We start from the raw sequence: 23,078 nt of genomic DNA on the forward strand, positions 1-23,078 counted from the left end.
ACCATGCCTGGCTGTAACTCGATTATGTTTTAAAAACCAAGACTGTGAAAACACATACTAGTGACTTTTGTGTACCTCAAAACAAATACTCCTACCTGCTCTTCTTGGGTGTAATTTTTCTTTGGGGATGGTGAGTGGGCACTGTCATTCACCTAAGATAGACTTAAAAGGATTAATGAGCCAATGTTTTACCATTTTTACCTCAGACTGTTTTCTTTTTAATCATGCCCAGCCACTCTTGCCAGACCCACTCCTTTGGGAGTTTTCATGAGTTCCCCGCCTTGCCTCCAGCCACAGGCACATGAACCCACAAGAAAACTGGTCAAATTGGTCAAAAATGAAATGTTTCCAACCAGTCACATACTCTGTTCTAACCTTCACAGGCTCAACAGTGATTTCTTCTTTTTTTCAACGCTGGTGATCAAACCCAGGGTGGGGCACATGTTGGGCAAACGCTCTACCACTCTACCATCCCCAGCCTCTTTAAAATTTTCAAACAGCGTCTTGGTAAGTTGCCCACTTGGCCTCAAACTTGCCATTCTCCTGCCTCAGCCTCCCAAGTTGCTGGAGTCACAGGCCTGCCACTGCACCTGGCTGTTCTACAGATTTCGGTGTGTTGCGGGTAGTTTGGCCCACGTTTTGCTTCTAAGAGTGATTCTGGCTAATGTTAACAATGGCTGCCACCACCTCTCCTGTCAGGGACTGGGGCAGGCCAGAAAATGTGTTTCTTGGGATAATTCTAGGAGATACTCACAATTTGATATATGGGAAAAGTGAGGCTCAGAGAGAGACAGGGACCTGCCCCAGGTCTGAGTTCATGGGTGCAGAAACTGTGGGTCAAGTCCAACTGTTCTATTTCTTCTATACTCACATAGCTTCAGTGGTTCCCTGTGTTCTGAGAACTGCTTCCCCCACAGACCCGTGGCCTCAGTGCTGGCCGGTTTTCAGGGGCTCACTGACACCTGCATGGTGACATGGGGAGAGGAGATCCACATCTGGATCCGCTCTGCAGGTGTTCTTCTGCCTCATGGGGAGTGTTCAGGGCACAATCAGGCCACAATAGTCCCTGTGGCTCATCTGAGTGTTAAAGTCAGGAAGGCCTCACTGGCCAGAGATGGCCAAACCGGCAACCAGAAACATTTCTTTTTGACCAAGTTGTTTTGGATCTAATCCCAGGTTTCCCCACAGGGATTCCACCTCTAAGAAACAGCACAGGCTGCTTCGAACCCCTCCTCTTTTCCCCTTCCAGCAGATTCTGACACAACAGATCACTCCCTCCTCAGAAAACCGCTCGGCTTCCACCACACCACACTTGCCTGGTTCTCCTTCTGTCTTCTGGCTCCCTGCCCACCCTTACACATGGGTCTTTCTCAGGGTTCTGCCCTTGTCCTGGGGTCTTCTTCTTCCAGAGGTCGCAAAATGGTGGCCCAATGGCCTCATGAGACCCACAAACAGATTTTGTTTGGTCCTCAGTGTCTTTGTTTTTAATTTGAAGGCCATTAGGCAGGGCAAGCACTCTCCAAGTTCGCCACAGTCCCCATCATTCCCTATTGTCTTACACCCGTCCGCGTCACACATTTTCATCACCTGCCTGGTCCCTTAAGTCATCTGAGTTACTACACAGACTGCCTGGGAAGTCTCACCACCTTCACGTCTTAGAGTGTCTCCTACTCCATCTTTCTTATGCATCAGAATCACCTTGGGAGCTTGTATCAAATGTGGGTTCCCAGCCCCCTCAAGGCCCCAGATTCAATCCAACTGCTCTGGAGCAGGGATGGGAAGCTCAAATGCCTCCAGGGCCAGGCGGGTCACAGAAATGAGTGAACTCGTCAGGCATAAGAAAAGTCGATGGCCAGAAATATAATCAAATTGGATCTTTACTGAACTATGGTGAAGGCATGGAACACAATACAAACATGTATGATACTGGAGTTTATATTTTAAATTCAAAATTGAAAAAATACAAATTGAAAAATAGAAATATTTAATTATTAAAATTTTTTTCTCTTTTGTTATTCTTTTGCTCCTTTGAGCTGAGGCTGGGAGGCTGACATCTTCCCTTCCCTTCCACACCAAGTTGTCGGTGTCAGGCAAGGGTGATGGCACAGTGGGACAGCAGTTAGGAATTCAACCTTGAATCCTTCAACTGGAAGCGGTAGTTTGATTCAGGTTCATAACGGAAGCAGCTGGCTTTTCACACATGTGGGTACCCAAAATATGGACATTCGGGTCAACTACTAGATAGTGGCAGAATCTCCCAATCTTCCAAAACTACTGCATCTAGGAACCAGTGCCCATCGCACTGCAGTTTAGAAACTACTACTCGACCCACACCAACCAACAAACACAAACCAGACGGTGTGAGTTCGTTTTCATAAAGTGTGGATGCAGGAAGCCTCTGGGGACTTGATTTCTGACCCCACAATCTGGGTGGATGCAGTCCGGGCCACCACTTTCAAGAAACCAACTGTAGCAAAGGAAAAGGTGCCAAATTATTCTTTGCCAATGGCTTCCCCCTTTTTGCAGGACTGGGCCAGTACAATCATACATTCAAGGAGTGGTTTGTGAATGTTTCTACAGACACATTCAGTGTTCAAAGGGTTGTAACCTTGACCAGAAGTCTCCAACTGACCTTATCAGGAGGTGTGGCTTTTGTATAACCTGAAATGAACCCAGGTGATGAAGTGATGAACTTCAGCAGTTGGCGTTCTTCCATACCCAGGTTGTGTGTGGCGCTTCTGTGAAACACACCTGGTCAAGCCATCAACCCGCCGGTGGCCAAACAGAGGCTCTAAGTGTCAAGGGCCTCCGTGGTGGGCTCTACTGAGCTTCTCAGAACTATTCAATGCCTGGTGATTGAGGCAAGGACCTGACCTCTATGTCCTTGCCAAATGCTGCCACTTTGGATCAAGGCACCTAGACACATCCCCCAGTGACAGCTTTACTACAACTGTCTATAGCTGTGCTTAAGAATTCTGACCAGTACATATGAAACTCTTCAATTCTCTCCTTACACAAAAAGTAAGCCATCCCCCAGCGCTGGGCCTGCCTCGGCACCACATCACAGACTTCTTCGGTCACATCAAATTTCTCAACACCACAAATAAATAAAGCTAACTGGATGGTAATAGTTTATGAGCAGCGATAGGAAAAGGCCACAATTGATTCAACTCTTTCAGGCAACTGGACTTGTAAAGCCTTTTGATTTATCTTCAATTCACTGTGCGACAAAAATGCCCATTAGACTTAAGCAACAGTTGGCACAGCGGTGCTGCTGTCCTGGACGCTAGCCTGCTCCTCTTTACCAACTCACGTTCCGCTGCAGGTTTTAATGCCCAGGTCGTTCTTCTCATGTCATTTCAGAACTGCTCCTGGCAGCCGTCCACTTCTATTCTTCACTCTCCAAAGCAAACCCTACTGACACTTGAGTCCCTTTTTCAGTTCGCTGAGGATTGCGTCCCGGGTCTGCTCCGTGTACTGGTCGAAGCTCTTACTGTGCCGGGACTCGTAATGGCGTTTCAGGTTGTACTCTTTCAACACAGACATGATTTTTTTGCATATTAAACACGTAGGCATGCTCTTCACTTCCACAAAGAAATAGTCTCGTTCCCATTTTTCTCGAAACACGCGGCCCTCTCCTTCTCTCTTTCGTTTTGCCGCTTTTGACAGAGACATGGGTACAAGAAAGATTTCACTTTTCTCTGAACACTACCACAGAACAACCACAGTGCCAGCCCAGTGACAAAGGCAGTGCCCTGCTGCCTCCTGGTGGGGGAGGAAGAGGGAGTGGTGGGGACTTTGGCGAACTGGAGAGCACACGCCCCACTGAAAGGGGCAGCTCCAGCCAGCTATTGCCGGGCAGAAGGGTGGGCCCCAGGGTGCCAGATCTTCCAACTTATCAAGAGGAGCCAAGACTGCAGATTGTTTGAGTGTGTGTGTGTGTGTGTGTGTGAGAGAGAGAGTGTGTGTAAGAGAGAGAATTATCCCAATTTTTACAACTAACTCGTAAGAAAAAAAAAGTGCCACATTTGCTAACATAAGGAAGGCCAAACAAAACTCATCTGCAGAGTGGCCCAAGGGCCACCAGATTGCAACCTCTCTCCTGGGACAACCTGTGAACCTGCCTTGCTATCCGGCATCCCAAAGCTGGGTGGCTGTGGTCCAGGTGCGGACCACACTGTACAATTAGCTTCTGGAGTCTGACGATGGACAGCTCGCTCTGCACTGAGGAGACGGCCTGTGCCCCAGACCCTCCTGTATCCAGCTGCCCCAGACAGCTGACATTCTTCAAGACCCTCGCCTCACCAAGTCTCACTCAGCCCTGTTCCTTGTCAGGTCTTCCACTCAGGGATGGCCCCACTTTCTGCCTCATCCGTAACCACAGCACGTTGGTCTCTGACTGGGGCCCAGGGCCTGCCCTCTCTTCCCATGCAATCTTACAGACTCCTTTTGTGTCAACCACCAAGCACACACTGTCCCTAAAGACATGTCCTGAGCTTCCACCATGGCATCTGTCACTTTGACATCCCTTGGACTACTGACACTCACCACCTGACATCACCCAGGCCTGGCCCTGAGAGCTGACCTTGCCCCTACCCCACCTTCTCAGTTTCAACCTTCCTGGCCTCCTGTCCTACCTCAACACGCTTCGTAGCCCAGAGGGATCTGACAACAGGACCGGCCTAGACTTGCCCCTGGCTCAGAGCCTCTCATGGCCTGGTGTCCCCGAGACAAACCTCAAGCTGCCCAGTTTGGAATCTGAGACCCTGAAGTTCTGTCACGTGCCTAGTACTCTAGCTCCTCCCTCCCTCCCTCACACTCACAAACCAGAAGCATCCACTGTCCGGCTCTGCCCCTGCTTCCTCCTACCGCCATGTGTCCCCTTCTGCTACTCTTATACCGAGGTCCCCCCTAGCCTTGCTAATTGCTGCTTCTCTTTCCAGACTCCACAGGGGCCTGGCTAGGTCAGATGTTCTCCTGAGTGTCTTCTACAACCTCCCCAAGAGCACGTGCTGCCAAGTGCTGCCTGCCTCCTAGTCTCCCCCAGAACCCAGCTGCACCAGACTGTCTCGGACTCACTGCCGAGACAAGACCGGGCATCATCCAGCCCAGGGCCCAGGAAGTCTGCTGAAGTGAGAACAAGGACAGAGATGTCTCCCCAGGTCTCTTCCTGCCCAGTCCTGGGGGACGTCAGTGACGGGAGCCGGGGTGTGTGTTAAAAGGAACTTTATTGGGTGATGGGGGTTCAGATGAGATCCATGAGGATGTCGTCCTCCATGACGCTGGGCTGCAGGCCCGGTTGGGGAACCGGGCCCCGGGGACCCCCGCTCAGCAGCATCTGACCTGGGGGGCAGTGGGGAAGGGACTGCATCTCCCAGTAGACCCTGGGCCGTGGAGGGCCCTGGGCCTGCTTCCTCCCTCCTCCTTTGGGAGCCCAAGGCACTAAAGTACCTAGGAAGTCCTGAGGGACCAATCAGAAGCACCTTCTGACCCCTTCTGGTTGCAAATACACTATTTCCCATAAGCCTTTGGGAGCCCGCCCCCTAAACTACTTCTCTGGCCCCAAGATCATGTTTTCCAGCACCCCCAGGACACTTGAGAGAAGAGCAGGGAAAGAGTTCTCCTCCCACTAGGGCCTTGGTCCCATTGGCTACACTTCCCAGTCGCCCTCAGAGCCCCCAAGGGCCACAGGGTATTGGCGCTCTTGCACAGGGGATGCTGGGACACTCAGTCCAGACCCCTGCCCTCCCCCGGAACCCCCTTACCTGGCAGTGGTGCCCGTGGGGGAAGCTGTGTGGGCCAGGACTGGGTGGGTGGTGGATGCAGAAGTGGTGGCCCCAGTTGGGGCTGCCCCAGGCTCTGATGCGGTGGGGGCAACAGTGCAGGAGCCCCTGGTGGCTGGAGATGATGGAGGGAGGCCTGGGGTGGGGGCACCCCTGTCTGGGGCTAGGGGAACACAGAGTGGCTCAGAGGCCCCAGGTGGAGAGCTGCCACCTCCCACCATCCTGCCTCTGCCTGAGAGGCTGCTCGGAAGAGTCTCAGTCTGCAGTCTGGGAGGTCTTTGTCCTGCTGGGAGCCCTCTTGGGTCGCCATTCGAACCCTGACCAAAGTCAAAAGTTCCTCCTCCCAGAGGAAAGCCCCAAACCACTGGGGCCAGGATCTACAGACCCTGGCTATCCCCACCCCCAAATCTCACCGGTGGTGGGTTGAGGAGGAGGCTCCGTAGCTGAGGGTTGGCCCCAGGGTTCTGGGGTCGAAGAATGGGTCCAGGAGGGGGTGGGCCAGGGGCTGCTCCAGGAGGGCCTTGGGGAGCCCCTGGGGGTGCCTGGGTGGTACCCTGGGGCTGAGGTTGCCCTGTGGCCCCAGAGGCCCCGACAGTACCCTGAGGCTGGGGCTGAGGTGGGCGGAGCTGGAGCTGGTGGGAAAAGAGATGAGGGTGAGGGAGAAGAGCAAAGTCCCCAGACCCTGGGCCTGGGAACCAGTGGCATCCTGTGGGGCCATCCTAACCCACCCCTACCAGCCCTGTCCTCACCAGATTCTGCGAGGGCCTCGCTTGGTCCTCCAGAATGGGGCCCAGACCAGGGGGTGCCTGCTGTCCCCCCATCTGCACGGGGAGAGAGAGAACAGATCAGTGACAGGGAAGGAGTGGTCCTGAACCCAAGCTAGGGAAGATCTGAGCACACATGGAGTTGGGAACATTCTCTTGGAGCACAGCAGTCTGATAGCAGGTCACACACTCCCAGGTCCCTGAGAGGACACCACGCATCAGGGGTTTCATGTGGACATGGAAGATGTGACAGGAGTGCCAGGAAAGGTGAGGGTGTCCTGGAACTTGGGGGCCATGTCTTGGCAAAAGGACCACCTGAGTTCTGGGGCCCAAGCAGAAAGGGGCAGGATGCTGGGTGAAGACGCTGCTCACCCCTCGCTGCTGCTCCAGCTTCTGCTGCTGGACCTGTTTGTGGTTAGTGATGACCTGCCGGATGCCGTTGACGAAGCCGCTCTGGTCATAGGGGATGAGGCCCATGAAGATCTTCTTCTTGGACGAGTACAGGAGCATGAGCACGCGCACCTCGCAGGGGGCCGTGTGAGGGAAGTGCACGCAGCCCGCCTGCAGACAGAGGCTCTTCAGAACTGTTCAACCCTCGGGAGGCAGCACCCCATCCCTCCCCATTCTAGAAGGTGCTAGAAGTAGTGAGGTTTCTACCATACATCTGAGGAGAGGTCTGCTGTGGGGTGGCTCCAGGAGGACTTAAGGGGTGAACTGGGTACTCAAAGGGCAGAGCAAGACTGGGGTTCCTGTCAAGTGCTAAGTCGTGAAAGAAAGGACCCAGATACAAGATAGGATCCAGCACTCTGACCTTGACCCAGTCACCACATACGTCTCATTTCCTTGGCCACAAAATGCCAGGGCTGCCTCCTCACAGGGCTTCTGGAAGGAGGCCCGGCGATGAGTGAAGGGCCCGAAGGCGGGTTATGGTAAAGGCAAATCCAAGAGAGCTCAGCGGGCGGTCATGCTGCGCTCTGCCTTGGTATCTGCCAGTGCAAAACAAGGCAAGTGACACTGACATGTCAGGGACATCTGGTACACATCAAGCTCCCTGCCCACCGCTCACCCCAGAGGAAGCACACAGCAAACACTCCTGTCCTCAGTGCTGGCAATCACACTGTGTTTCCAGCAGGGCTCTTAGGTTGGAACTGGCCTTGAACAGCCTCAGCCTCCTCCTGAGGCAGGCCTGCTCATGCCTACCCAGTGGCCATGGGTCCCCCTTCCCCGCAGAGCCCAGTGCTATTCAGGGAAACAATGTGCCCTTCCCCCACTCCTGCCTCCTCTGCAACTAGGGGTCTGGCCCCAGAGATGGAAAGGAGGCCTGCCAGAGGTTCTAGAACATTTTCTGGTTTCCTGAAGAATGGGAAGTACACAGTCGAGGCTCCTCCCCTTGCCTTCCTTCATCAAGTATACAGGATGCCTAGAAACGAGAACCAACCTGTGACCATGAGGGAGAGGCCAAGAGAACCACAGAAACCCTGGTCTTGGTGTCACAGAGCTGCAAAACTAACCCCCAAAGCTGCCCATTTGCAAGGGTCCTATTCTGTGATAAAAATGAACACTTGCTCTTGGAACACTCCCTCTCCAAACCCAGTTGCCACACTGTGAGGAAGACTAAGCCACACACTTGGGCCACGTGCAGATGGACTGATTGACGATTCCAGAGGACAGCCAGGAGCAGGTCAGCGGGCCAGTGTGAACACCCAGCCCAGTTAAGCTTCCAGATGATCAAGTCTCGGCTGCCATGGGATGGCACCACATGAAGAACCCCCAAGCCTGACCCACAAAATTGTGAAAGGTAACATGTTTGTGAGCCAATGATTTATTTCTTGGGAAAATTATAGCTGAAAGTGTTCCCAGCTCTCACAAACATCATCTTCATGGTTTTTGTGTATGTGGTACTGTGGGATGATCCCAGTGGGTTTGTTTTTGTTTTTATTTTGAGATAGCTCTCGATAGTTGCCAAGGCTAGCCTCCAACTTGCAAACCTCCTGCCTCAGCCTCCCAAGTTACTAGAACCATAGGCATACACCTCCACACTTGGAGCCTTGGTGGTTTCTGAGAGGCTTCCATGAGGCAGTCCATCTAAAGGCCTCGCTCCTAGGAAGTGACAGTGCATAGGAAGTCACTGGATTTGCTCCTATACAAAAAGGCCCTCCTCCATGTTAGGACTTGTTGAAGTCCTAATCCTCTAGCACCTCTGAAGGTGACCCTATTTGGAAACAGGTTTTTTGCAGATGCAACCAGATGAGGTCATTAGGGTAGGCCCCCATCCAATATGGCTGATGTCCTGATAAGAAGACACAACAGGCCGAAGGGGTGCAGTTCAGTAATGGAGTACTTGCCTAACATGTATGAGGCCTTGGGTTCAATCTCTGAAGAAAAAAAAAAAAAAGGACACAGACACACTTCAAAGCCATGTGAAACATGAAGACAGGCCTGAGTTTGGACGGAATGATGCTGCCTGACGCCAGAGGTTCCCAGCTGGAGGAGCAGTAAAGAGGGTTCCCTAGAACCTTCAGAGAGTACGGCCCTGCCTCCCGCTCATCTGCAGCTTCTGGTCTCCAAAACCACACGACAATAAGTTGCTGTTCTAAGTCCCTCAGTTTGGGACCATGTGTTACAGCAGCCAGAGGAAACAAACATATCCAACGAGCCTGTCAGAATCAATGGCATCCTCCTAACTGATCCTGTCACACCATGGTCACACTGTCACCACGGGATTTACCTCAATCTATAATATAAATATATATATTATATATAATATAAATAAAGTGAAGAGTCTGGGAGAAAGGGGGAGCCCAAGCTCACTAAGTCTATCACCCTCAAACATGGCTGCAGGCTGGGGTATACCAGAAATAGAGCACTTGCCTACCACATGCAAGGTCTGCGTTCCATCCCCAGCACCACAAAAAGAGAAGAGCTCCTAGGCCCAGCACCCTGAAGGTCCCTGTCAAAGGCCAGAAGCTGACCGGGGAGCCAGGGCTCAACGTCCCTGCCAAGGACTCACAAAGCCATTGCCCATAATGCGGTAGAGGCCTTTGAGGGACTCCAGGTCCTTGTTGGTGAAGTGGAACTGGACCATCCTCGAGTTCCGGAACAGAGGGCCCAGGGTGGTCTGGGGGACACAGAAGTCAGCGTGTGGGGAGTGAGGAGGGGGTAAGGAGGCAGGGAAGAGATGGGGAACAGGGTGGGTGCCAACCAACAGCTGGGCAGTCCCCTCCCCCACCACTCACCAGCAGTTGCTGGGGGATAAGCTGCATGATCAGCTTCTGGGGCCACTGCTCAGTCTTCCTGGGGACAAGGCCAAAAAGGGGTCAGAAGGGTGCAAACCCCAGCCGCGCCCCACCCCCACCGACAGTCACCTACAGGTTCTCTCCATGATTCACGTAGACCTGGCAGGGCAGTGACCGTGTCAGCTTGGTGTTGGCATCCACCGAGGCAGGCTTGGGTTTCTGCGGGGAGAAGGATGTCACAGTAAAAAGGGCCAGAGCCTCAGTTATTTCCCCCTTCTGTGCCACTCTGGTAGTTCCAAAGCTCAAGTTGTCCCTCAGTTTAGCCCCCACAAACCCTGAGCTCCTCTACCACCCATCCCATGCTCCTCTAACCTCTAAATTCCACAAATATTAGGGCTCCTCCTCTGGCCCAAACCCCATCATCTATTTTCCTGCAAGGTCACACTGCCTGGGGCATCTCTCTGGACCCCAGATCCTAGGCTTTCCTGGGTTCTCCACTTTAATACAACTCTTAAACTCCCCCCAGTTCTAAACTCTGAGCCACAAATCCCATGTTTCCTTGGGACCCTCCTCTGGCCACAGGTCCCCAGGCCTGACCCTCCATTCCACATGCACAATGGACCTGCAAGCCCACTTACCTCCTGCCACTCGAGAACCCCACTCCAGGCCAGGAGTTTATTAGAGACCGACTGCTGCCCACCGAGGGCTGGAGCCCCAAGCTGCGCTGGTGAAGGGCCACTTACTCCACCTGGGGCCACGGTGCCTGCCTGCAAAGGAAAACAGAGGCAAGGAGTGGGGCCAGACCATCTCCTGGGGGGAAAGGCAAGGTGAGTGGGACAAAGGTCTCTTCCTCTACACATGTCCAACAGCACATGGCCACTCATCCTCCAAGCCTGCAGCACACGAGGACTCTCTAGTCCCATGATGCCTGGCCTCCTCCGAACAGTTCTGACACACATGAAACCTCTCGCCTCACAGCACATAGGACATGCTCCTTGAACCCCAGCAGCCCTAAGCCACAAGGCTACGTCCCTGGACACTATTCAGAAGGTAAACGGCTCCTCTCACCATCTTCACCCTATGCAGCCAAGAGAAATAGAGCGGCGAAGTAGGCACCTGGACACCTACCATGGATGGCGCCCCAGGCTGTGCCGGAGGGGCCAGGCCGGGGCCAGGAGCCACAGTGGAGACCAGGCTGGGCTGGGAGGCAGGAGGTGGCTTGGGAGCACCAGGGGGTCCTGGGGGTAGCGGAGGAGCTGGGGCCTGGCTGAAGGGGGGCCCCACTCCTGAGGCTGCTTGCTGAAGCGGATTGATGGGCGAGACTGTGGGAGAGATCAAGGGAGCAAGTGGGGAACAGAGGCGCAGAAAAGGGCCTGCCCACCCCGCGCTACCATCTTCACCCCACCACTCACAGCGTGGGCCTAGCCCAGCCTTCTGGTTCTTAGCAGCCTCCACTGCGTTCTGGGCAGCCACCTGAGCCGCACTCAGATTCCCAGGGACCTGGGAACAGAGGGGAGGGGGCTGGAGAGGACCACACACCCAGTCCTTGTGGGCCAACAGCCCCACAGAGCACACCACCCTAGCTACAGTGTCTCCTAGGAGCTCAGAACTCCCATCACCAGCCCCAACAACCTCACCCTCTCAATGTCCCAGGCTTGTCCCACCCCACACGCCCCACCATTCAATTAGGTCTATCCCATGAGGCCCTGGCTCCTGCAGAGCCCCAGGAGCAGGCCTGTCCTGGCGACATCCATACCTGGTACTGTGGTGGGACTGGGGGCAGGGACTGCTGGGGTGCAGCGGACAGTGTGGCACCCGAAGGGGCAGCAGGAGGCAGAGGGACCGGCTGCTTGGGCTGGAGGGGGCCTGGGGCTGAGCCACCCCCAACTGTGAGCAGGATGCAGGACCAGGCCCCCAAGAGAAAAAGTTGGAGGTGAAGAGGGAGAAGAGAAATCCAAAATCCCAGTCAGAGCGAGCTGAGAAAACCCCCCAAGCCCCCACCCTACCACCCTGGGCCTCACCAGGCAGCACCAGCCCCCGAACCAGCACCATGTGCCTCGGGTCCTGGCTCACGTCTGTCGGAGGCTGCAGAGGCTCCAGCAAGGCTGGGGGAGCCGCCTTCTCAAATAGGAGCCGCAGGGCAGGTAGCTTTCGAGGAGACACAATGGAGAAATGGATCCCACGCTGCAGGAAGAGGGATGGGTTACGACAGGGCCCCACCATAAGGCTGCAGGAGCCAGCACCCATGGAACCACACCATGGTGACTAGATGACCTGGGCCCTAGAATTATTAATTCCCACCAGGCTATGGGGCAGAAAGTGAGGAGATCTGGTATTAGTTGCCCCAGGGGACTCTGGGATATAATTCTTTCCACAAGCCTAAGTAAATAGCTGGCCAAAGAGTCCCCAACTGTTCTGTGAGCCCAGACCCCAGCCCTGCTCCCTCAGGCCAGAGGTCCTCACCTCCCCAATCTGCTGGACGAGGCTCTCAGTCGTGTACCCCGAGTATGTGGTGCTCTCAACAGCAGGCAGCAGATATGGGGGTGAGTTGCAGATAAGGAGACAAACTCGGTGTGTCTGGCCACTACCAGGGACAAGACAAGACATGGAGCAGGCCACAACAGGGGCTCTGAGAACGACCCAGACCTAGCACCAGCAAGGTTCATACACTCCACCCACAAGAAACCAAAAGTAATGCTACCTTACAGCTGATGACACTGTGGCTCTGAGAGGTTCAGGAACTGAGATACCCCAGAAAAGGCAGGCAGGAGGAATTCAGAGCTGAGGCCTCCTCTTGATAAGGGGACACATTTCCTCCCTCCCTCCTCCCCAGGGTGAGGCTAGAGGTGGAGTCACAGGACATGCTATGTACAAACAGATGAGGAGGGGCTAGCAGGGGTCAACAGGAGGACTCACATCTGCTCCCGCATCTTCTTGAAGTCATCAAACAGCTGCAGGGCTGTGCTGAGGCCTTCCGCGATGAGGCTACAGCTCTCTCCGCCCCCACCCATGAACCTGCAGGGTGCCAGGCAGTCAGCCCCAGGGTGCCCCCGACACCTGAAGCTGCTAGCATCCCAGCCCTGCACACAGGACTGTGCACCTTGGGACAATGGGACACAGTTCTCTGCTCCATCCCTGGTGCTGGTGGGGTCCCAGGCTGAGAAGAACAGGAGACACTTGACCTTTTAATTATGAGGCCTGGGAAGGAGACCTTCAGTATAGGAAGTCATAAAGCACCCAGGTAACCATGCCTGGGCCTCTATGCTGTGTCCCAGTCCTAGTGTGACTAACCCCTATCCGTGTCCTGCCATCCCTCTCTAGACCATGTGCCTCATCATTAAAGCAGCCCTGGCTTCACTTCTCCTTCCCAACCAAGTGAGGGGGGCTTCCTGTCCACCTAGTGCTATGGGTTGAAATGTGTCTCCCCAATGACAGGCTGAGGTCCTAACCCACAGAGCCTCAGCACGTGACCTTATCGGAAACAGGGCTTTTTTGTTTAGTTTTTTGTGCTGCGGTTGGAACTCAGTATCGGACATGTTGGGCCAGGGCTCCCCCACTGAGCTATATCCTCACCCTGGAGAAAGGGTGGTGTTGGAGGGAAGTGAAGATCGTCAGGGGATCCTAATCCAATATGACTAGCGTCTATGAAAAGGAAAAGGTTGGACAGACACACAGAGCGATGACGGGTAGACACAGGAGGAGGTGGTGCGAAGACTGGGTGGCGCTGAAGCAAGGCAAGACATGCCTGGAAGCAGCAAGGACGGCCCCTTGCCCTACAGATTTCAGAGGGAGCTTGGCCCTGCTGGCACCTTGATCTTGACTTCCATCTTTTAGAGCCTCAGACAATTCTAACCCAGCAGCCTAGGAAACTCACACACACACTAGAGTTCCATGCACCTAGACGGTCCCCATATTGAGGTGGCCCAGGAAAGCATTCCACCCACCACAGCTACTGCAGCCACCATTCTTCAGGCTGATTTTGCCTCAGAGAACATGCATGCAGACCAGAGGGCACCAGCCCCTGAACTGTGGTCTCGACATCCATGTCTGCTCCCATCTTCCCCACAGGCAGGAACGGGGTGTCTGAATCTTCGCTTTTCCCCAGCCCTATCCACCACAGCTTGGCATGTGGAGACCTCTGGGAAATGTGTTAAATAAACGAATGGTTACCCAGCCAACAGGGCCTGCCTAGGCTGGATCAGTTCCGTGCCTTCAGCCAAGCACCTAGAGGCCTACATGCCCCGACCCGCCTAGCTCTCCCTTTCCACGTCCTCTGCCTGTGCAGCCTCCAGACCTCTTATACTCCGAGGTCTCCACATCTGCTCCACCTGCACTAGCTCAGACTCTAGCCTCAACAGAACCCTAATTCATGAATTCTGTGACACTCTGCCCAGCATGCTCTCCTCCAGGAAGCTTGCCCTGCTGCCACCTCAATCACATTACAAGTCACCTGACACTACGGCTGCCCTGCTTCCTTCCACAGCCACCCCCTGCCATACCTGGACTGTGCAGTCCTCAGTGAGGGAGTACAAGTCATATGAGCCATCTCTACAAAATGCACCCCAGATGACACAGGCTTTGGGAACCTGCTGAATGAACAATCCCACCAGCGGCCTGTTCCCCACCCACCTTCACAGGCTGATTTCTTTCCAGTCTCACTTGGCCTGGGAGCTCCGGACCTCAGGTCCTTTCTCCCCGTCTCAGGACCCTTGGCCCCCACTGTTGCTCCTTCCCACCCACTCCCTGGCCTCCTCTTCCTCACCTGCAAGGCTGTTTTCCACAGGAATTTTAAGGCCACAGATAGGGGTGGACCTCACCCAAAGAACCAATCCTAGAGTTTGCTGTCTGGATTCCCGCCATGCAAGAAAGCAAACCATGGGGTCAGGTGCAGTCACGCCTGTAATCCCAGTAACTGGGAGGCTCAGGCAGGAGGATCACAAATTCAAGGCTAGCCTCAGCAACTTAGCTAGTTCCTGTGTCAAAATAAAAAATAAAAAACTGGCCTGGAGGGCTGGGGATGTGGCTCAAGCGGTAGCGCGCTCGCCTGGCATGCGTGCGGCCCGGGTTCGATCCTCAGCACCACATACAAACAAAGATGTTGTGTCTGCCGAAAACTAAAAAATAAATATTAAAAAAATTCTCTCTCTCTCTCTCTTTAAAAAAAAAAAAAAAAAACTGGCCTGGAGGGGCTGGGTTGTGGCTAAGCAGTAGAGTGCTTGCCTAGCACGTTCGAGACGCTGGGTTCCATCTTTAGTACCACATGTGATTGTGGCTCAGCAGTAGAGAGCTCGCCTAGCATGTTCGAGGCCCTGGGTTCGATGGTTCGATCCTTAGCACCACATAAAAATAAACAAAGATATTGTGTACAATTACAACTAAAAAATAAATATTTAAAATAAATAAATAAAAAGTATTGTGTCCAACTACAACTAAAAAATATACATATTTTTTTTAAAAAGGGTTCTGGGGTTGTAGCTCAGTGGTAGAGCCTTGCATGCCTGAGGCACTGAATTCAATCCTCATCAACACAGACAGATTAGATGTAGACAGACAGACACATAGATTGATAGGGCTGGGTTGTGGCTCAGCGGTAGAGCACTCGCCTAGCACAGGTGCAGGGTTGATCCCCAGCACCACATAAAAATAAATAAACAAAATAAAGGTATGTGCCTAACTACAACTAAAATAAATAAATAAAAGATATTTTTTAAAATAATCTTTTTTTAATATTTATTTTTTAGGTGTAGATGGACACAACACAATGCCTTTATTTTTATGTGGTGCTGAGGATCGAACCCGAGTCCCGCCCGTGCTAGGCGAGCGCTCTACTGCTGAGCCACAATCCCAGCCCAACTAAAAATATTTTTGAAAAATAAAATAGGGGCTGGGGTGGTGGCTCAGTGAAGGAGCACTGTGGGAGGCCAACCTTACTGGTGACTGAGTTACACTCCCCAGCTGGGTGCTGAAGCGCTCAGTCACAGAAATGGGTGTGTCTTGCTACAGCCCCACGGGTGAAGCTACGCTCACCTGTTCCTTTGTAATGTAACCCCTTGTCCTGTTTAGGATAGAATCTTCCATGGAAGTGCCTTGTGTGTGTCCCCTCCTCTTACTGTGCCCTTGGGTGTGGCCTACCCAGGTGTCAGTCAACCTGCTGACAGTGGACATCATGAAGATACTCAGCCCCTGAAACCTGACCCCTTGCCTCATTTGAATAGCTTCTCCTCAATAAAAGGGGTCAGCGTGTGATCTCGCTCTCTTTCTGCGGACCCTTAAGGTCAGAGGAGCCGTCACAGCAACCCCAAAGAAAAAGGTATTTGTGTCTCTTGTGTGGTTATTTCGTGCAGCCCAGTTAGCCCAGTTTAACTAGAGTGACCCCTGAGCCTTTTAGTCGCGAGAACGGAAACCCAGCAGAGCACTTGCCTAGCATGTGTGAGGCACTGGGTTTGATTCTCAGCACTGCATATAAATAAATAAAGGTCCATTAACAACTAAAAAATATTTTTAAAAAATAAATAAAATGAAGCCTAGTTTGGTGGTGCACGCCTGTAATCCCAGCATCTCAGGAGGCTCAGGCAGGAGGATCACAAGTTCAAAGCCAGCCTCAGCAAAAAGTGAGGTACTAAGCAACTCAATGAGACCCTGCCTCTTATAAAATACAAAATTGGACTGGGGATGTGGCTCAGTGGTTGAGTGTCCCTGAGTTCAATCCCTGGTACCTAAAAAAATTACTTAATTAATTAAAATAAAAAGTGTGGGATGTAGCTTAGTGGTGAAGCACCACTAGGTTCAATTCACTGTACAAAAAAAAAAAAAATCAAACAATAACTTTGGGGGAGCCTTTTTAGACTTGAGCCAAGTGCCTTGTCAGGGGCTGGGAGGAATGAGGAGCAATTTTCTCATGCATGTGTTATCTCCTTTTGGGTGATGAAAACATTTTGGATTGAGACAGAGGTGAGAGGTGCACAACATTGTAATGGTCCCAAATGCTGCCAAATCATACTCCTTTAGATTTTTGCTTTGTTTTGTTGGGATACTGGGGATTGAACCCAGGGCACTTAACCACTGAGCCACATTCCCAGCCCTTTTTCTTATATTTTTAGAGACAGGATCTTGCTGAGTTTCTTGGGGTCTTGCTAAGTTGCTGAGGCTGGCTTTGAACTCGCAAACCTCATGCCTCAGCCTCCCAGGTCGCTAGGATTACAGGCATGCACTACCATGCCTGGCTAAAACCTGTTTGTTTTTTTCCAAGAGAATGAAAGAGGCAGAAGTGCCTTTTTTTTTTTTTTTAATAGTTGTAGATGGACAGCATGCCTTTATTTTATGTATTTATGTGGTGCTGAGGGTTGAACCCAGTGTTTCACACATGCTAGGCCTAAGTGCTCTGACACTGAACCACAACTCAGCCCCTAAAACCTGTTTTTTCTTAATGAACATTGAAAAGAAATTATGTTACCAGCTCCAAGAGACTGCCAAGCACATGAGGAAAACTTGAAAATGGGGAGCAAAACTATGGCCACTTGTAAAATGTGACTTAAATATTGTCAAATTTATGATAAATCTTATTCCCATATAAATCCAAACAGAAAAGAGAAAGAGGCTGAAGGTGTAACTTGGTGGTAGAGCCCAAGTTCAATACACAGCACCAAAAAAATAAAATCAAATAAAGGCACCTCTGGACACTGTGGCACTTGCCTAGAATCCCAGCAGTTCGGGAGGCTGATGCAGGAGAATTCTAAGTTTGAGGTCAGCCTCTGCAATTTAGCAAGAGCCTGTCTCAAGATGAAAAATAAAAAGGCTGGGAATACAGCTCAATGTTAGAGCCTCTCTGAATTCAACCTCCAATATCACAAAAAAACAACAAAAAAACGAATACTAGCTCCACAAGAGCCAGAACCTGGCCTGTCTTGTGCCATGTGTGCCACAAACATTTGCTCAATTAATGAACAAATGAGCTGCCTCAATGCTCCAGGGAGGATACTCAGGTGTACTTTCCTTCTACCTCTATTTTTTCTGACTCTAGGTCAGATTTATTTTTCCTAGGAGAGGGAAAAAACTGTCCTCTTATAAGAATGTTTTTTGTTTTTGTTTCTTTGGTGCTGAGGATTGAACCCAGGGCCTTGTGCATGCAAGAAAAGCACTCTACCAACTGAGCTATATCCCCAGCCCCCCACTTATAAAAATGTAACATCAAAAAACAATTTTCCCAAAGCAAGGACATTTGAAAACTTTCACTGTACTCCTTGTTCCTTCGGTATCAGACATGCGGGGAGAAGGTACGATTTCTCCAAGTTAGAACAAAACAGGCTGAATTTCTTGTGCTGCCTGTTCTGAACCCACCTGGAATGTCACAGAAAATGAATTCAGTTGATTAAATAGGAGCCATCAAAACAATGGCCATTGGAAACATTAAAAAATGGCTTAAGGGGCTAGGTTGTGGCTCAGTGGTAGAGTGCTTGCCTTGCATGTGTGAGGCCCTGGGTTCAAACCTCAGCACCACATAAATGAATAAAATAAAACTATTTAAAAAAAATGGCTTGGGGCTGGGGTTGTGGCTCAGCAGTAGAGTGTTCACCTCGCATATTGGAGACCCTGGGTTGAGCCTCAGCACCACATAAAAAGGTATTGTGTCCAACTACAACTAAAAAATAAATATTTTTTAAAAATTAAAAATAGGGCTAAAGATGTGGCTCAAGCAGTAGCGCGCTTGCCTGGCATGCGTGCGGCCTGGATTCGATCCTTAGCATCACATACAAATAAAGATGTTATGTCCACCGAAAACTAAAAAAAAATAAATATTAAAAAATTCTCTCTCTCTAAAAAAAATAAAATAAATAAATAAATAATTACTTAAGCCAGTTGGGCATGATGGCACATGCCTGAAATCCAGCAATTCTAGGAGGCTGAAGCAGGAGGATTTGAACATCTGAGGCCAGCCTCCACAAATTAGCAAGACGTGATCTCAAAATGAAAAATAAAAAGGGCTGACCAGGTGTGGTGGTGCATACCTGTAATCCCAGAGTCTTGGGAGGCTTGAGGCAGAAGGATTGTGAGTTCAAAGCCAGGCTCAGCAAAAACGAGGCACTGAGCAATTCAGTGAGACCCTGTAATGAGCCCTACAAAGTAGGACTGAGGACGTGGCTCAGTGGTCAAGTGCCCCTGAGTTCAAGCCCTGGTACCCCCACTCCTCCCACCAAAAAAAAAAAAGAAAAAGGGCTAGGGTTGTGGCTATATGGTAGAGCACTTACCTTGCACATGTGAGGCCCTGCATTTGATCCTTAGCACCACATAAAAAGAATAATAAAAGTATTGTGTCCATCTACAACTAAAAATTTTTTTAAATTAAATTAAAAGGGGAGGGGCTGGGTATGGCCCTCAGGGGTAAAGAGTCCCTGGGTTCAATCCCCAGTAAAGATTTACAAGGATGATGATGGTGATGACAATGACAATGATAATAATAATGGCTTAAAATGTTTACCAGCTGATTAGGGCCCCGCTTTGGTAAGAACACATAGTTTTATTTGGTTCTAGGTACAGTGCATTCTGAACAAGCAGGGTGGACATGTGATTAAGGCATTCAGATAGCAGTTCCTGCTTATCCTGCCAATGCCCTTGGGGTTTTCTTTCTTCCTTATTTTGAGACAAGATCTCAAAAGATTGCTCAGGCTGGTCTTGAACTTGGGATCCTCCTGCCTTAGCATCACTGGGATCTCGGGAATGAGCCACCATGCCCAAACAGAATTTTTTAATAAGGAAGTCTGGCTGCTTTTCCTAATACTCCACACCTGTGGAAGGTTTGGTTTCTTGATGATTAACCTACCTGTAGCTTTTACTCATTCATTTACCCAGTGAAAGTCTGCTAGGTCTTTTGGGTGCCAGATGGAAGCAAACCACATGAGAAATACTCAAGGACATTCACAGTCCAGAAGCATGGGGCTGTACAGGGGAACACAGGAGGGAGCAACAGACTGCTTGCAAAAATCAAGGAGGGGGGGGGGTCTCGTTGTGGCTCAGTGGTAGAGCGCTTGCTTTGCATGCCTGAGGCACTGGGTTCGATCTTCAGCATCATATAAAAGTAAATGAATAAAATAAAGGTATTGTGAAAAAAAAAATTTTAAAAATCAAGGACAGTTTCTTAGGCAGGAAGACACTTAAGCTAGTCTGGAAGGCGATGTGGGAATTTCCTGGGGTCATGAGCATGAAGTGTGCTGTGGGCATTCACTCCTTGACTCAAAGTTTTCCTGAGGGCTCCTGTACTGGGAGCTCCAGGTCACAGGGACTCCAGATGTGCCAGACCTGAACTTGGTCTCAAGGAGCCTGCGTATAGTATTATTCAAGTCTTACCACAATCTAGCCCAGTGGTTCTCAACTGGGTTGGATTTTGCCCCCAGGGGACATCTGATAATGCCTGGAAACATGTTGGCTGTCCCAACTTTGGAAGGGATGCTACTGGCATCTAATGGGGAGCAGCTAGGGATGGTGTTCGACATCATACAAAGACTGGGAGGTAGCTCAGTGGTAGAGCACTTGCCTAGCATGCTCAAGGCCCTGGGTTCCATCCCCAGGACCACAATACAACAAAGGTGCAGCAAACCAGGCAAGTCTCAGCTACTCAGAGGTAGCAAGACACTTACTAGGTGCAGACCATGTAAAACAGTCATGAACTCATTTAATTGTCAAAACATCCCATGAGGTTGTGGTAGCCTGCCCCCAAGAGGGCTCCCAAAGATCCTGACTCCTCATATTCACAACCATGGCTGTCACTCTTTCCATGAGAAACAGTACATACTTGTCAACCAAACAGAAACTGATGCCAGGTGCAGTGGTGCAGGCCTGTAATCCCAGCTGAGGCTGAGGCAGGAGAATTATAAGTTCAAAGCCAGTCTCAGTAATGGCAAGGCACTAAGCAACTCAGTGAGACCCTGTCTCTAAATCAAATACAAAATAAGACTGGGGATGTGGCTCAGTGGTCGAGTGCCCATGAGTTCAATCCCTGGTAATGACCACCCTCCCAAAAGCCAGCACCTGGCAGAAGTGATGATACATGCCTTGCAAGACTTATTAAGGGGTATGGCGTAGCTTCCTTTTTCGTCTCCGTACTGAATCACTCACTGTGAAGAAAGGCAGGTTCTCCAATAGGCAAGTCAAGCAGCCTCATGGAAAAGACTTATGGCTAACAGCCAGCAAGGAACTGATGTCTCTAGCCATAGAATGATGGCTGTTGGAAGCAGATCCTCCTGCATAGCCCAACACTGGGATGATTCCAACACCGGGATGATTCCAACACCATGAAAGACCCCAGGCAAAACCTTGCAGCTAAGCACTGGTGAATTTCTCACAGACATGCTTAAGATAACAATACTTCTATTTTTTCCTTTACTTTTATATTTTCATGCAGTACTGGGAATTAAAATTAAACTCAGGGGTGCTCTACTACTACTAAACTACAACCCTAGCTCTTTATTTTTATTCATTAAAATGGGAATTGAAACCAGAGGCGCTTAACCACTGAGTCACATCTTCACCCCTTTTTATTTTTTATTTTAAAACAGGGTCTCACTAAGTTGTTGAAATGCTGGCTTGGAACTTGTGATTCTCCTGCTTCAGCCTCCTGAGTCTCTAGGTCTGGAGGCATGTGCCACTGGCAATGATCTATAGTTTTAAATCATTAGGTTGGGGGTGACCATTTTGCAGGAACAGATAATTAACAGAAAAGAACTAATGCAAGTATTAACATCCCCACATGCAAAATGAGCACGCAGGATCCAGGGACTCTTTGAGTTGTGTAGGGAAGTATATCTATGATGTGACCCCCAGCTATCTGACTCCAGAGTTCACAACATGAACTATCAAAGCACAGTACAATCTCTCTAATGTACCCATCAGAAGGACAGGAGGGGACAGGGAAAGGGTTTAAGGCAGGGAATCACATATGGATTGCTTGGCAGCTGTGGTGCTCAACCACACATCCCTGAATGGTAAGTTTTCTCTGTGCCTAAACCGGATGACTACACTGCTGCTGAGTTCTTCCAAGGCCCAGCCTTCTTCCCACAGCCCAGGAGTCCAGGCCCTGGACAAGTGATTTATGGACTAAAACACATGAACCTTCCAAAACACCATTTTCATAGTGCCTCACAGGACCCTAACCCACCACAGTAGGGGGAAAAGCTCACTTAATGCCATCCAGCCAGGTGACAAACTCATAGGCGCTGCTGGTGGGAGCATGACATTGCACATAAGACTCTGGGGCGCAGTCCACAGTGTTGAAAACCACGAGGCTGTACTGGGTCCCTCCATACTAGGTGGGAAAGGCAGAGAAAAGTTTAATCAGGGAACCCAATTCCTTTTCCCTCTGAAAAAAATAAGGATCTCAACTTCCTTCTCTTCCCTCAGACCAGGGAGTCCTGGATCCCAGGCCTCCCTCCACAGACCCAAGAATCCAGACCCCAACCCACCTTCCTTAGACCCAGGGACCCAAACCTCAAGCCTGCTCCCTCAGACCCAGGATCCAGACCTTGCCCTCCTCCCTCAAGATCAGGGATCAGACTCCTGTCCTCCTCCCTCAGACCTGAGAGTCCTGATTCCTAGCCCTCCTCCTTCAGACCCAGGGGTCCAGCCCCAGCCTCCTCCCTCAGACCCAGGGTCCAGCCCCAGCCTCCTCCCTCAGACCCAGGGTCCAGGCCCCAGCTCCTCCCTCCTCCCTCCCTCCTCCTCCTCCTCCTCCTCCCAAGACTCACGTCTCCCCCGAAGTCCGTCTCGGCCGGAGGACCACCATTAAAATACCTGCAAGGACCGGAGGGTAAAGGTTGGGTCAGGCAAGAGGCTGTGGAAAATAAGTCGGAGAGCGGGGCTGAGTCCCGAAACCGCACTCACTCGATAGCCGGGAGCAGGTAGTGCTTACGAAGCCCTTCGAAGTAGGGCCCTAGGTTGGCTGTGCCCTCGATCACAAACACCACGTCGGCCACTAGGCCCCCGGCGCGGGCCGGGCCCTCCGACCCGGGCACCATACCCCGACTAGCCGCCGCCACGGTCGCCGCAGCCGCCCCGGGATGAGCGGAAGTGGCCCGGGCTGCGCACGCACCTTCCCCGGACCGCTGGTGTCCGCGAATGAAGCTCCGGCGGCCATGTTCGTGCGGGGCACCCAGCGCGTGTTGGTTTTATCTCCATCCTTGTTTACACCCACAGCGTGAGAGACTCATACAGGACAGAGTGAGCCACTGAGAGGGCTCAGGGGAATACTGAATTATTGTCAGCACTAATTATTGACTAATTATTGTCAGCAGAGCTAAAGAAATTGA

At 51.2% G+C, this 23,078-nt stretch overlaps 1 protein-coding gene across 3 annotated transcripts; it reads right to left on the reverse strand.

The window, feature by feature from the left end:
- Positions 1-1,859: 1,859 nt before the first annotated feature.
- On the reverse strand, positions 1,860-22,826 carry Med25 (mediator complex subunit 25). 3 transcript variants are annotated; one of them, XM_027920523.2, is made up of 18 exons: positions 22,654-22,826; positions 22,518-22,563; positions 21,954-22,078; positions 12,700-12,798; positions 12,247-12,367; positions 11,805-11,967; positions 11,540-11,670; positions 11,196-11,283; positions 10,912-11,105; positions 10,422-10,550; positions 9,917-10,002; positions 9,784-9,841; positions 9,558-9,665; positions 6,920-7,108; positions 6,533-6,604; positions 6,197-6,415; positions 5,766-5,946; positions 1,860-3,659 (listed from the first exon to the last, which is right to left on the reverse strand). In XM_027920523.2, exons 1-18 carry the CDS (start codon positions 22,785-22,787, stop codon positions 3,415-3,417), a joined length of 2,388 nt encoding a protein of 795 aa, XP_027776324.2. In that variant the 5' UTR covers positions 22,788-22,826; the 3' UTR covers positions 1,860-3,414. The 3 variants fall into 3 exon arrangements, with proteins under 3 accessions (XP_027776324.2, XP_027776327.2, XP_027776326.2); XM_027920525.2 differs by lacking the exon at positions 1,860-3,659 and adding an exon at positions 5,210-5,343; XM_027920526.2 differs by lacking the exon at positions 21,954-22,078 and having other exon boundaries at positions 22,654-22,741.
- Between the last annotated feature and the right edge of the window lie 252 nt (positions 22,827-23,078).

The sequence above is a fragment of the Marmota flaviventris genome, chromosome 18, assembly GCF_047511675.1.
Source record: "Marmota flaviventris isolate mMarFla1 chromosome 18, mMarFla1.hap1, whole genome shotgun sequence".
NCBI lineage: Eukaryota > Metazoa > Chordata > Mammalia > Rodentia > Sciuridae > Marmota > Marmota flaviventris.